The sequence below is a fragment of the Nyctereutes procyonoides genome, unplaced genomic scaffold (genome assembly GCF_905146905.1).
Source record: "Nyctereutes procyonoides isolate TBG_1078 unplaced genomic scaffold, NYPRO_anot_genome, whole genome shotgun sequence".
NCBI lineage: Eukaryota > Metazoa > Chordata > Mammalia > Carnivora > Canidae > Nyctereutes > Nyctereutes procyonoides.
Window position 1 is genome coordinate 16,915,184 of NW_026575040.1, and position 13,687 is coordinate 16,928,870.

Below are 13,687 nucleotides of genomic sequence, written 5' to 3' on the forward strand. Positions count from 1 at the left end.
GATGGTTTTAAACCAGAAACCATTTTATGTTCTCAGTTCCAGACTTTTATTCATTAAGATATAATGCTCTTGAAATCTTCATATAGTTTCATGTCTATAGATACAAAAGTAGACTGTATTTTTAGGATAATTTTAGATTCACAGAAGAATTGAGCAGAGTATAAAGAGTTCCTATATCCTACTCCCACCCCCCATACATATTAACAGCTTACATTAGTATGGTGCATTTGTTATAGTTAACAAACATGTTTCATTATTGTTAACTGAAGTCCATAGTTGATTCATGTATTTTAGTTTTTAATCTAAGGTCTCTTTTTTGTTCTAGGATCTCATAGATCCTATTACATTTAGTTGTCTTTTTTTTTTTTTTTTTTTTTAGTCTTTTCTTGGCTATTATAGTTTCTTGGACTTTTTTTTTTGTTTTTGATGACTGACAGTTTTAAGGAGTACCGGTCAGGTATCTTGTGGGATGCCCTTCTGTTACAGTCTGATGTTTTTCTGATGATTAAACTAGGGTAATGGGTTTAGAGGACAATTAGTTTTTATATCTAGTTATTTTGATATTTGGACCACCATTTATGATACTGCTCATTTTATTGAACAGCAGTGGGCAAAAGTTTGGATTGAAAGTGGGACACAGAAGTTGTATTTTTGTCATAAGTTCTTCATCAGATGCCCTTTTCCTTTAATCTGTGTTAAACCCCCAGCTCCAGTTCTTAGAAGCTTTTTTTCCAAGAGCAGTTGGGAAGGGGCTAGGGAGGGACAGAAGAATGGGGACCAGAGTAGAAAAGAGAAGGGATCTTTGTCTTTTTGATTCAATGTTTTCTAGTATAAGGTGATCATCTTAACATGACATTGACAATTTTGTTCTCTTCCCTTTGTCCTTTGACTACCTGAATTGTTTTATATTTGACATTATATTTTTTTATTTTTAGAAATTAAAAATTTTTTCCAGTTTGACAAAAAGTTTTTAAAAAGTTATTTAAATTTAATTAATTAACATATAATTATTACTGGTTTCAGAGGTAGTGGTCTTATGTAATACCCCAGTGCTCATTACATCACGTGCCCTCCTGCATTTTTTTTTTTTAAGATTTTTATTTATTTGAGGGGGAGAGAGAGTATATGAGAGAGCACGAGCAGAGTGAGGGGCAGAGGGAAAGGGAGAAAAGCAGGCTCAGGGAGCCCAAAACAGGGCTCCATCCCAGGACCCTGAAATCATGACCCAAGCTGAAGGCAGATGCATAACTGACTGAGCCACCCAGGTACCCTACATTGTATTTTTTTTTATAAGGAAAAATATATATTTAGTTTTGTTTATTATTTCAGTTAACCTCCTCCATTCTAGAAGGGAGGAAACTTGGGTTTCAAGACTTTGTGACCAACCCAGGCTCACACAGTACCCAGAGTCTGGACCTTCTGACTCAGGTTTAGCAGATTTGGTAGTTATTTTACTAAGTATTATATACTTTAATATTCTAGCTTTCTCTAAGACATTTCTGATGAGTAGTTAAAATGTTTCCTGCATCTTAGTAGTTCTGTATTATTGGAATCTTTTTTTTTTTTTTTTAAAGAGCGAGGAGTTATAAAAGTACTATTTAATATTTAAACATTGTTTTGGGTAGTTGTCATGGCATAATGGGGAAGAGCACTGGTTTGGGAGCTGGGAGACTAGCTTCCTGTCTCTTCTGTCTCTATAAATGTAGGGAAATCATTTTGCTTCACCGTGTTTATTTTTCACTGTAATTTCTTCTCTTGTCCTTTCTTTAAGACTATAAAATTCTGCCTGTAAATCTTAGTAATGCATATGATTATCTTATTAAAAAGTACCATTTCATAGCTGATCTGTTTTTCTTATGGTCTGTTACTGCTTCTTAATTTTTTCATTTTTGTTTGGCTTAATTTTGATTTTGTTTTATTTAGCTTAGTTTTAATTCTGCAGATATTTTACTAGGTGGTGGGAAGGATTTTGTTGTCATGTTAATTTTCACAGAATATTACTCAAATTATTAGCTGTAGTTTTCACTGACTCTTAAGCTGGGAAAAGCAGTGAAAGTTGAAACATTTGAATAGGAGGTTTCTTGTCTTTAAGTCTTCTTACAATACTTTTTATTCTTATTTAATATCATACTGTAGTTGGGTATTGCCTTGGATTTCTTTAATCAGGAAAACCATACCTCCTGCCCAACTCCATTATAAGTGGAAACAATTAGTGACCTGGGCTGACTTGGAGGCTCCCATTTAAAATTATACAGAGATTAAAGATAGTCAAAAAAAGGGGAGTCTGCTCTTCCAAACAAAGTTTGGATATGAATTTGGAAAAACAGAAGAGACTATGTTCATTAGTCTCTTATCATTTAGTTTAGAGACTGAAACATTGATTCTGTAATGTCTTTATATCAAATAATCTTAATTTTAAATTACTTGTGGCACCCTTCTAATGTGCCTTTTGAGAGGGGCCAGTTTTTTAAAAAAATATATTAAGGTACATTTTGTTCATATATTATCCTTCTTAATGTTATCCTAATGAACATAGTCTCATTTGGGGCAGGCTACCAAGTAAGGCTAGCTCTGGAATTCATCTCCATAGTTAATCCTAAACAATTCAATATTCCTCTGACCATTTGTGAAGAACATTTTAGAGACATTTTATTTGTTAGCAATAGTCTCTTCTGTTTTTCTTAGTTTAGAAATTTTAGTTTGATTTTACCTATTAGGATTTAAGGGCTTACAGAACTCAATACAGGGTTCTCAAGATAACCCACAGCCTGTCAGATTCTTAACATGTTGTTTAAAAGTCTAATTCTAAGGCTGGGATAATCACATCATTAGAATATTACAACAGGACATTTAATATGGGCGTTTTATGTAGGTCTGGATTGTTCTATGCAGGATGTTTGACATCTCTGGTCCCTCTCCATTACTTGTGAGTAATGTTCTTCAGACATGAAAGACAAAGAAATGCCCTAGGATATTTCCTAATAACTTGTCAGGGAGTGTTCCTATTGTCTGTTCAAAATTACTGCTTAGATTAATATTGCATGATAAGGTTTAGGGGTTTAGGCCTGCTCACATCAAAACTGTATTTGTGGACTCTGTCACGGTATTACCTTGTAGTTTTTCTAATTTGGGGGATGGGGTAGGGGTATGTTTTAAAGTGGAGGAGTGATATTCTGTGACTTTAGCTCTCAGGATGTACTGTAGTTAAAAAAATGCTTTTACTTAAAGAAGTCATTATACTTTTTTGTTGGTTTTTGAGCCATCCATCCATCAATAATAGCTTTTAATTCAGATTAATAGAATTTTACCCTTCTCATTATTCACAATTTGTTTTGCAATGATGACTACATGCAATAAAATTTTAAATGGTATAACATAAAGCAATTACTGAACTGAAGCTATGGTTTAGCTATAGGTATATGTCATATCACTGATAGATTTTCTGGCACATCAGAACTACTTGCAGTGTTTTGTAAAATAAGCTGTAACTGAGCACTGGGTAATGTATGGAATTGTTGAATCACTTTATTGTACACCTGAAACTAATATAACAGTGTATGTTAACTGTATTGGAATTAAAACAAAAAACAGTGCACTACTGCCAAAAAAATATTAAATCATAACTTCTAAAATTAAATATAGTATTTTATGTCTTCTGTATAATTGGTTATTTTAACATATGTTATTAGTTTGTAACAAATATTAGAGTTTTCTATAAGTGATAGTTAAAACCAAAAGCATTTTTTTTACTAAGATGTTAAATAAGATGTGAATTATAAGGAGTATATTTCAGTAGAGTACATACAGGTTTATGTCTGATTTTCCCTTAAGCTAGATAGACCTTAAAAATACAGAAAAATATATAATCAAAGTTTTTAATACATGCTATTTATTTTTTCTTTTTTTAACTGATAAAGATTTACAGTGTGGAGCCTTCTATGCTTAATTCAAGTTTCACAGTACTGCATTGGACCAATTTGCATATGACAAATCTTCACTAAGGCAGGATATTGATTTATTATTTGTTTAAAACTATAATATGTAGACTATAATTATTACATTCAGAATGCTTATTCATATCTTTTCTAGTTTCTAGAAATAGTGATACAGTTCTTAGGACTCCTCTCCAGAAGTAGAAGTAGCATAAGAAAATATATCAATTACTCATGAATCATTTGCTGTTTTTTTTTTCCTGTTCCGTTTTCTTTTAGAAAAGGTAGTAACTTCTGAATATAATAAAGGTTCTCCATCTTTTTCTGGTTAAAATCTGCATATGGCTCAGTTTTTCAGTTTACTGCAGAGCTTGTTATTTTAGCTTCCAAATTCATAATGGTAATTCAAATTTCTGTTAAATTTACTAACAGGGCAGCAATTGTAGTGTCATGCCATTCTTGCAAATCTGTTTTGAAATTGCCTTCTATTATATGCTTTATCTGGGATTATAAACATCAGATTTTTTTAATGGTTTAATAATTTGGTTGTAACTTTGCATTATAGAAAGCTAACTTGAAATAATTTTATCATTTATTAGACTGTCCTAACATTTGAGTGTATTTTATTTTTTAATTCTTTTATATTTTAAGATTTTATTTACTTATTCATGAGAGGCACAGAGAGAGGCCGAGAGAGAGAGGTAGAGACAGGAGAAGCAGGCTGCATGCAAGGAGCCCCATATGGGACTCGATCCCTGGACTCTCGGATCACGCCCTGAGCCGAAGGCAAACGCTCAACTGCTGAGCCACCCAGGTGTCCCTTGATTGTATTTTAATAAAAAAATAAGAGAGAAACCTTTTATATGTGAATGTAAACTAAAGAATTATCACTAAAAGTCTTTAACAGAGTTATTAAAAGAACTATGTTCTTCTCAATACAGTGTACGTATAGACATAGATTGGCCAGCTAGTTTCTGATTTTCCCAGTGTTCTTTTTGAATTCCTTATATTAACTGCCTTTGGATGTATTAGTATTTTCATTTTGGTATTGAGCTTTAAAGTTCCTATTATTGAACAGGTGAACTACAAAGTGATTTAATAAGGGTTTTTTTTTTTTTTTTGAAGGTATTCTCAAGACACATTGGAAAATTGTAATTCATTCAGTCTTTTGAACTTATTTTGAAAAAGATTACAAACCTACTGAAAAGTTGCAGGAATAGTACAGTGAAATCCTGATAGATTAATCAGTCAACATTTTCCCACATTTGCTTTCTTCCCCTTCTATCCCACCCTCTATCCTTCGTTCTCTCTCACTCCCCTTTTTTTGCCCAGTGGATGTATTTCTTTTCTTTTCCCCCCAGCTTTATTGAGGTATAACTGACAAATAAAATTGTGAGAAATTTCAAGTAAACAACATAATGATTTGAGGTTCACCTACATTGTGAAAGGATTCCCCCACTAACACATACATCACCTTATGTATTTATTTGTTTTTGGTGAGATTTTTTTCAGTTCTACTCTCTTTGCAAATTTCGTTTGTATAATACAATGTTACTAACTATAGTCATTATGTTATACATTAGATACTTAGACCTTACTCATTTTATAACTGGAAATTCATACCCTTTTACAAATCTTACCCTATCCCTCCCACTTTCTCATCAGCCCCTAGAAACTGTAATTCTTTTATTTAAAAAAGAAAAAAAAATGTATATTGCCTGTCAAGATAGTGAATCACATACTCCTGAGCATTACTACTATTATTTGTAGAAGTGACTTCCTCATAATCTACTCAAGAATATTTTGTTCCACTTTCATTTAAATTAAGCTGGCTTTTTTTTGTTTGTTTAAAGATTTTATTTATTTATTCATGAAAGACACAGAGACATAGGTAGAGGGAGAAGCTGGCTCTGTGCAAGGAGCCCGATGTGGGACTCAATCCAGGATCCTGGGATCATGCCCTGAACCGAAGGCAGATGCTCAACTACTGAGCCACCCAGGCGTCCCTAAGTTGTTTTTTTTTTTTTTTTAAATGAGAAGGTATAGGTTTTGACAGTATAAATATGGATGTATTCAAATTTAGCAGAAACTTAAATATTTGTATTGATAAATTAATGAGAGCAAAAATTGGGGAATATTTCAATCATGAAGAACATTTTCTGAAGAGCCTTATATTAAGTCCTGGGAGTTTCTTTATGTGTACCATTAAAACTTCTATTTGAAATGTCTTCCTAACCTTGGTCTAAAGAAACTTTTGAGTATTTGTATATGTAGGATATATAAAATATTTTAATTTAATATAGCATATATTAGAAAGTTATTTTGGGGAGTAAATAGATGCTAATTTAGCCATCTTTTATTTTGAATTAGGAAGCTCTGGAGGAATATGTGAAAAAAGTAAGCTATATTCAGATGGTAAGAAGAAGTCCTTAAACACTGGAATTATTACTGTTCAGAATTATGGATCTCATGTACCTCCCAAAGTCTCTCACATTACTTTTGCTCATGAAGTTGGACATAACTTTGGATCTCCAGTAAGTATTGCCTAATTATTAGATTTTTAAAAGTTATTAACTTTTATATTGAGTGATTTGTTTGTTTACATTGAAAACAAATACATATGGATGCTTAGTTTTTTTTTGTTTTCATTGAAATGTAGTTGACTGGCTAGTTTTTTTTATATTGGAACACAGTAATGTACTTGACACTATTGAAAAGGAGGAAGATAGAATATTTGTGAGTTAAATGAGAAGAGTAAGCACAATAGTGTCATTTTGCACAAATGTGAGCCGGGCCAGGGCAGGGGTGGGGGGAAGCAGAGGGAGCTGGAGAGAGAATCTTAAGCAGGCTCCACCCCCAGCATGAAGCCCCTGCTGGGGCTCTGTCTCAGGTCCCTGATACTGTATTAGAAGGGAATTTACTCATCTTCACATACTTCACTATACATCCCTAAAAAACTAGACCTTTTCTTAAAGAACTATAAATGTGATTATGATACTTGACAAAATTAACAATTCTTTGGTGTCATTTAATACTTGGTCCATCATATTTTCAAGTGACCTAAGGATTAATGCACACAGAAATAGAAACTACTGAAGGATAGACTCTGTGATTCTGGTAGGGCTTATTAAATAACAAACTTGGGAAAATATTATTTGACAACTATACGTAAATTTGTTTTACCTGTACCATATCACTTGTAAAAAATGGAAATTTTTGTGAGTTTAGAAAAAGATTATATAGTTGGAGCTTAAAATCCTTAAATGTACTTCTCTGATTTTCTCCCAGTTTTTAAAATGGAAGTGCCATCTCACTAATTTGCATCTTCTTATAAGTCCCTATCAGAAATTGCTAGATAATTTTTTTAAGATTTTATATATTTGAGAGAGAGAGTGCACAAGCAGCAGGGAGGGGCAGAGGGAGAGGGACAAGCTGAGCAGGGAGCCTGATTTGGAACTCTATGCTAGGACCCTGGGATCATGACCTGAGCTGAAGGCAGATGCTTAACCAACTGAGCCACCTAGGCACTCAGAAATGGATAGATTATCATCAGTACTCTTGGATAAACCGTTCATTCATTCATTTATTTATTTTTAAAGATTTTATCTAATTATTAACAAGAGGCACAGAGAGAAAGAGAGAGATATTGAGAGAGGCGCAGAGATACAGCTAGAGGGAGAAGCAGTCTCCCTGCAAGGAGCCCAATGCGGGACTTGATCCTGGATCCTGGGATCATGCCTTGAGCAAAAGGCAGATGCTTAACCACTGTGCCACCCAGGCATCTCTTGGATAAACTATTTAAATAGTTTAATCTCTCTACCTCTTGAGTGCTTTTGTGATCTTTTCGTTTGTTTTGTACTTGAGCTTGATGTATTTTTTTTTTCTCACTAGAGGTTTAAAGCCAAAAGCAGTTTCTCTTTGCAACAAATATATATTATGTGATCAGTTCCTTTTTTTTTTTTTTTTAACTTGAGTGTGTGAGCCTGAGTAACAGGAGAGGGGGAAGCAGACTCCCCACTGAGTGGGAAGCCTGACGCTGTCTGGGCTTGATCCCAGGATCCCAGGATCATGACCTGAGCTGAAGACAGACACTTAACCTATTAAGCCACCCAGGCACCCCACGTTGTGTGATCTGTTCTTTAAAAGAGTAACTGAAATTGTAGAGATGAGCAGAGAACTATTACTTATGGTCAGTTTGGTTTTTTTCCAATGGCAAGTAAATGTTTTTTCTCTCCTGTCCCCTTGATTCCAACACTTATTAGGGGAGTTGTAGTACCCTTTAGTTACTTCTCTATCCTTTAGGCTAGGGCCTCCCAAATTTTAATGTGCATAAAAATTGCCAAGGATCTTAAAATACAGATTCCATTGAGGGGGTGGCAAGTTCCTTCATTTTTTATTTTAAGTAGGCTGCAGTGTGGGGCTTGAACTCTCAACCCTGAGATTAAGACCTGAGCTGAGATCAAGAGTTGGATGCTTAACTGACTGAACCACCCAGGTCCCCCAGTTTCTGCATTTCTAAAACACTCCTAGGTGGTGCTGTAGTTGCCCCTGGTCTGCAGACCGCCCTTGGAGTAGGGAATCTAATCTGTTCTCTCTTCATTTCCTGTCTAATCTATTCCCTACACAGTTGCTAGAAGTATTTTTTAATATATATTTATATAAAGATTTATTTATTTATTTATTTATGATCGACAGAGAGAGAGAGAGAGAGAGAGAGAGAGAGAGAGCAGAGAGAGAGGCTGAGGCGCGCAGAGACACACAGGAGGAGGGGGAAGCAGGCTCCATGCCGGGAGCCCGACATGGGACTCGATCCCGGGACTCCAAGATTGTGCCCTGGGCCAAAGGCAGGCGCTAAACTGCTGAGCCACCCAGGGATCCCCCTTTTTTAATATATTAATTTGTATTACAGCTTTTTGTTTAATGGATAAGTTGGTTCACATTCTTTGCCTACCCTGCTTCTTTTCCTCATACTGACTACTTTTAATGACTGTACTATGCTCAATCATACCTCATTCTTCTATGCATATTGTTTACACTACCATATATCCATAGTAGTGCTTTGTAAGTATTTATAAATAATTTAATAGTAATAGCAGCTAGAACTATAAATTCCTGAGCCTGTCTCCCTTGACATCTTTATCTGAAATCTGTCTTTATCTCTCCGGTTGTATATCTGTACTGTGTCAGGGTTACTTTCTCTCTGAGAGGTTCACGCTATCTCTTATATTTTATTTTTCCTCCCTCAACTTTTTATTGCACTTCTGTTGTAAGCTTTGTCTTGGGAAGTTGTAGTCATAAATGAGACAAGTTTCTGTCTCTCAGCATGAAAGTTACAATATGTTTGCTCTTACCAAATTAATCTTTGCCTAGGTTATAGTTCTGATTGTTTTGATCATGTCACTTCAGTTTACAACCTTGCTTCCTGTACCTGCTGATAATCGCTGATACAGTTTCCTATCTTAGCATTTAGAGTTTTCCATCATTTGGGTTCAAGTATATTTCCAGTGTTAACTGCCCTCTTCTGTCAAATTAAGTAATTTATAGTCCTTTAACATTCTTTCTGCCAGGAAGCCGATTCCTTCCCATCTCTGCCTACTGAAATCTTGATCCATCTTGTTATATAATGTAAATTGTTAGAGTATTTTTGTCAGTTATTTGTCACTATGTATAAAGACCCTTAAAGTATTTGACCTTTTAACTCAGAAACTCTACCTCTGGGAATCCAACTAAGAAAAATGCAGAATCTGTCAAAGATTTATTTGTATTAAAAATGTATCCATTGCAGTTTTATTATATAACAAAAAGTTTTAAGCAGCGCAAATGGCCTCACTGTAGGAAAGTATCCTGGAATGCTCTGCAGTCATTTCAAAATCAGTGCTTGCCTTATACTGTTAAGCTGAAAGAAACCATGTATATAACTGTATAAGTGGTATAGTTCAAATTTCATATTAAAATATGATATGACTAGGTACAAGTCAGGAAGTAGACCAGAATATTAATAGTAGTTATTCATGGTTGATTATGATTGAAATTTTTAATGTTTTTTATTTTCTAAATTTTCTAAGAGCATATATTATTTTTATAGTCCGAGAAAAGTCTGTTGTTTTGTCAAACTTACAGTTTCTTTATGAAACTATTTGACTTTTCAGCGCTTTTTGGGGTGCAGTCAAGATGGCCTTTGTATTCTGTTTTATATTTTGCTTACTGATGTGCTTGTTTATCCCCTGTTCTGAGAATAAGTACAGATAGCTGGCATGCTTGTTCCTTCTTCCATGCCCATTAATGGTGATCCATTACAATATCCTCTGGGCTAATAAAGTAGTAACTGATTAGTGATACCTGTTTGTTTATGTATGTATATAATCAAGCAAGCAGACAAGCTCTTTGCCTCATGACCCTGAGGTCAAAAGTTGCATATTCACCAACTGAGCTGGCCAGGCACCCTGATTAGGGATACCTGTAATGGATTTATTGGGCAGAGAGCCAGGGATATCAAAATATGCTTTCTCTTTTAAATAGAATATAGGCTTTTGAGGGCTAGAGATAGTACTTGAACTCATCTTTACATTTTTAGTTCCTTGTATAATATTGGACACAATATTTTTTGAATTAAAAATACTCTGTGGGGCAGCCCGGGTGGTTCAGCGGTTTAGCGCTGCCTTCAGCCCAGGTCGTGATCCTGGAGTCCCAGAATTGGGTCCCACATCTGGCTCCCTGTAGGGAGCCTGCTTCTCCCTCTGCCTGTGTCTCTACCACTCTGTGTGTGTGTGTGTGTGTGTGTGTGTGTGTGTGTGTGTGTGTCTCATGAATAAATAAATAAAATCTTTTAAAAAATAAAAATATTCTCTGATAATATCAGGAGGTATACAGTATTGGGATGTTTTCTTTCTTTTTCTAAAGTTCTAATGCTGAGAATAACTCTAGTGTCCTATGTTATCATAAACCAAATTGAATTCTGTAGAATGAAAACATAAAGCAAGGCAATATTGGAGAATATTAAAGAGTTGTTAAATGCTAAATCTAGGTTCAGGAGAACAGCAAGAGGTACCAGAAGAATAAATGTGATTGTAGAGGTCCTATTTTTAATAGTTGCTTCAGGGGGCGCCTGGTTGGTTCAGTTGGAAGAGTATGCAACTCTTGATCTTGGGTTCATGAGTTCTAACCCCATGTTGGGTGTAGAGATTACTTGTAAAAAAAAGAATAGAATCTTAAAAAAAAAATAGTTGCTTCTAATTTGAAGGATTTCGATGGGCTCTGAGAAGAAACATGATACCATACCCTCAGGCATTCTTTCTTTCTGGAGGGTAGAATTATTACATATTTAAATCACAGTTTAATTAAATAAATTGCTACTCTAGGACCCAAGTATTTTCCCCTTTTGGACATTGTTCTGAATTGTTCTGAATTGTTGTTTGAGGAGCATTGTGAAGTTGGTTGGTTGTTTTCTTAAATGCGTATCTCCTGGGGAGGAGGGAAGAAGGCAAGGTTGCTTCTGTGGTCTGGTAGTAGTCTGTTAGTTGATCTCAGGGCTGGTCATGGAAGTATATTGACTTTGTTGTGGGATCCAGTCCCTTGTTGGGCTCTGTGCTTAGTGTGGAGTGGGCCTTAGGTTCCCTCCTTCCCTCCCTCTTCTTCCTTCCCCCAACTCCCCTCTCCTTTTTTTTTTTTAAAGACTTTATTTATTTATTTTCATTCATTCATTCATTCATTCATTCATTCATTCATGACAGACACACACACAGAGAGAGAGGCAGAGACACAGGCAGAAGGAGAAGCAGGCTCCATGCAGGGAGCCCAATGTGGGACCTGATCACACCCCAGGCTGAAGGCGGCGCTAAACCGCTGGGCCACCAGGACTACCCTCTCTCTCCTTTATAAATACATACATACTTACATAATCAATCTTCCAAAAAATAGCATTTACTTATCTTTCTTATGCACAAGTTAATAAGTCAGCTCTCTTAGATGACTATCTTGTATGTACTTAGCCTTGTGCCATTCTCTTTGTTTCCTGTCTTTCCCCTCTTGTCTTCTCTGAACTAGTCATAGTAATGGTGTCCCTGGAGAGCTTATTTTTGATGGACTTTATGGTGGTTTGTCCTCCATTCTACTCCCTATTTACAGAGCTGTTAATTGTTGTGGTTAGACCTTCACTCATTTTTCCTTTCCTGCTAAGACAGTGACCCCTAAAGAGCAGCAAATTGTTTTCCTTCTCACAGTCTAAAGCAATTGTAGGATCTTTTTAGAGGAGAGTCTACAAGCTTCTGTTGTTCTTTTTGTGAGAAAATTACATTTAATCAGATGACCTGAAAACCTTATTTTACTTCTTGTTTATGAAACTCTATATTCTGTTTGGCAGCATGATTCTGGAACAGAGTGCACTCCAGGAGAATCTAAGAATTTAGGACAAAAAGAAAATGGCAATTACATCATGTATGCAAGAGCAACATCCGGGGACAAACTTAACAACAATAAATTCTCACTCTGTAGTATTAGAAATATAAGCCAAGTTCTTGAGAAGAAGAGAAACAACTGTTTTGTTGGTACGTATGGTTTCCCAACATATATTTTCAAACATTCAGAATACTTGACACACTCATGCACCTACCACCTATATTTCATAACTATTAAAAGTTTGCTGTATTTACTTTATCAGTTATTTATAATTTATCCATCTCTCAATCCCTTTTTTTTTGTTGTTGCAATTTAAAGTGGATTGTAGACATCAGTATGCTTCACCCTTAAACACTTCAGCCTATATAATTAACTAAAGGCCAATATTGTTTTTGGTTCTTTTGTTTGTTTTTTTTTTTAACATAAGTAAAATGTTGCAGAGTAAGTCTACCAATGAACTTTGACAAATGCATTTACCTGTGTATCCTATGCACCTTTCAAAATACAGAATATTTCTGACACCCCAGAAAGTTGTTTCATTTCCCTTCCCAGTCAATTTCTGCCCCCAACAGACACTCAGAGGCAATTCTGAGAATTGCCATTATTCTGATATATTTCACTGTAGAGCAGTTTTGCTTGTTTTACTTCATATAAGTATTTACTTCCTATGGTTTATATCTTTTGTGGAAGGCTGCTTTCACTCAGCGTGTTTTGAGATTCATCATAATGTTCTATTTTATTGCTGAGTAGTGAATATTGCATTGTATGAATATATCACACTTTGTTCATCCACTCTATTGATGAACACTTGGGCTCTTCAGGTTAGGGCTAATATGAATAAAGCTGCTGTGAAATTGTTTTTTGCCTTATGGTAAAGAAAAAAAGATACAAAATATGTATAATAGAAATAAAAATAAATAAAAATATACCAAATTTGTATCTAAACTAACTTTAAGTTACAATTCAGTGGCATTAAGTATATTCACAGTGATATACAGTCATTACCACCACCCATTTCCAAACTTTTTCATCTCTCCAGATAGAGAAGTTCTGTAATCATTAGGCAGTAACTTCTGTTACCCTCTCTTCCTCCTTGGTAACCTCTAATCTATTTTTTCTTATGAATTTGCCTGTTCTAGGTATCTCATAGAGATGGGATCATATAATATTTGGCCTTCTGTGTGTGGCTTATTTCACTTAGCATAAAACTTTCAAGAATCATTCAAATTGTAGCAGGTATCAGAATGCCATTCTTATTATGGCTGAATAATATTCCATTGTATGGATACTACCCCATTTTGTTTATCTGTTCATCTATTATGTGTCTCTTGTGGCATTTAATATGTTCTAAATATTCTACC

General features: G+C 35.0%; 1 protein-coding gene across 1 annotated transcript in view; it reads left to right on the forward strand.

Annotated features, from left to right (window-relative positions):
• ADAM10 (ADAM metallopeptidase domain 10) overlaps positions 1–13,687 on the forward strand; it is a 128,273-nt gene that overhangs the window by 92,048 nt on the left and 22,538 nt on the right. The window contains exons 9-10 of the mRNA XM_055320071.1: positions 6,303–6,466; positions 12,292–12,475. Of these exons, the coding sequence (XP_055176046.1) occupies positions 6,303–6,466; positions 12,292–12,475 (348 nt within the window). The remainder of the gene's footprint in view (positions 1–6,302; positions 6,467–12,291; positions 12,476–13,687) is intronic.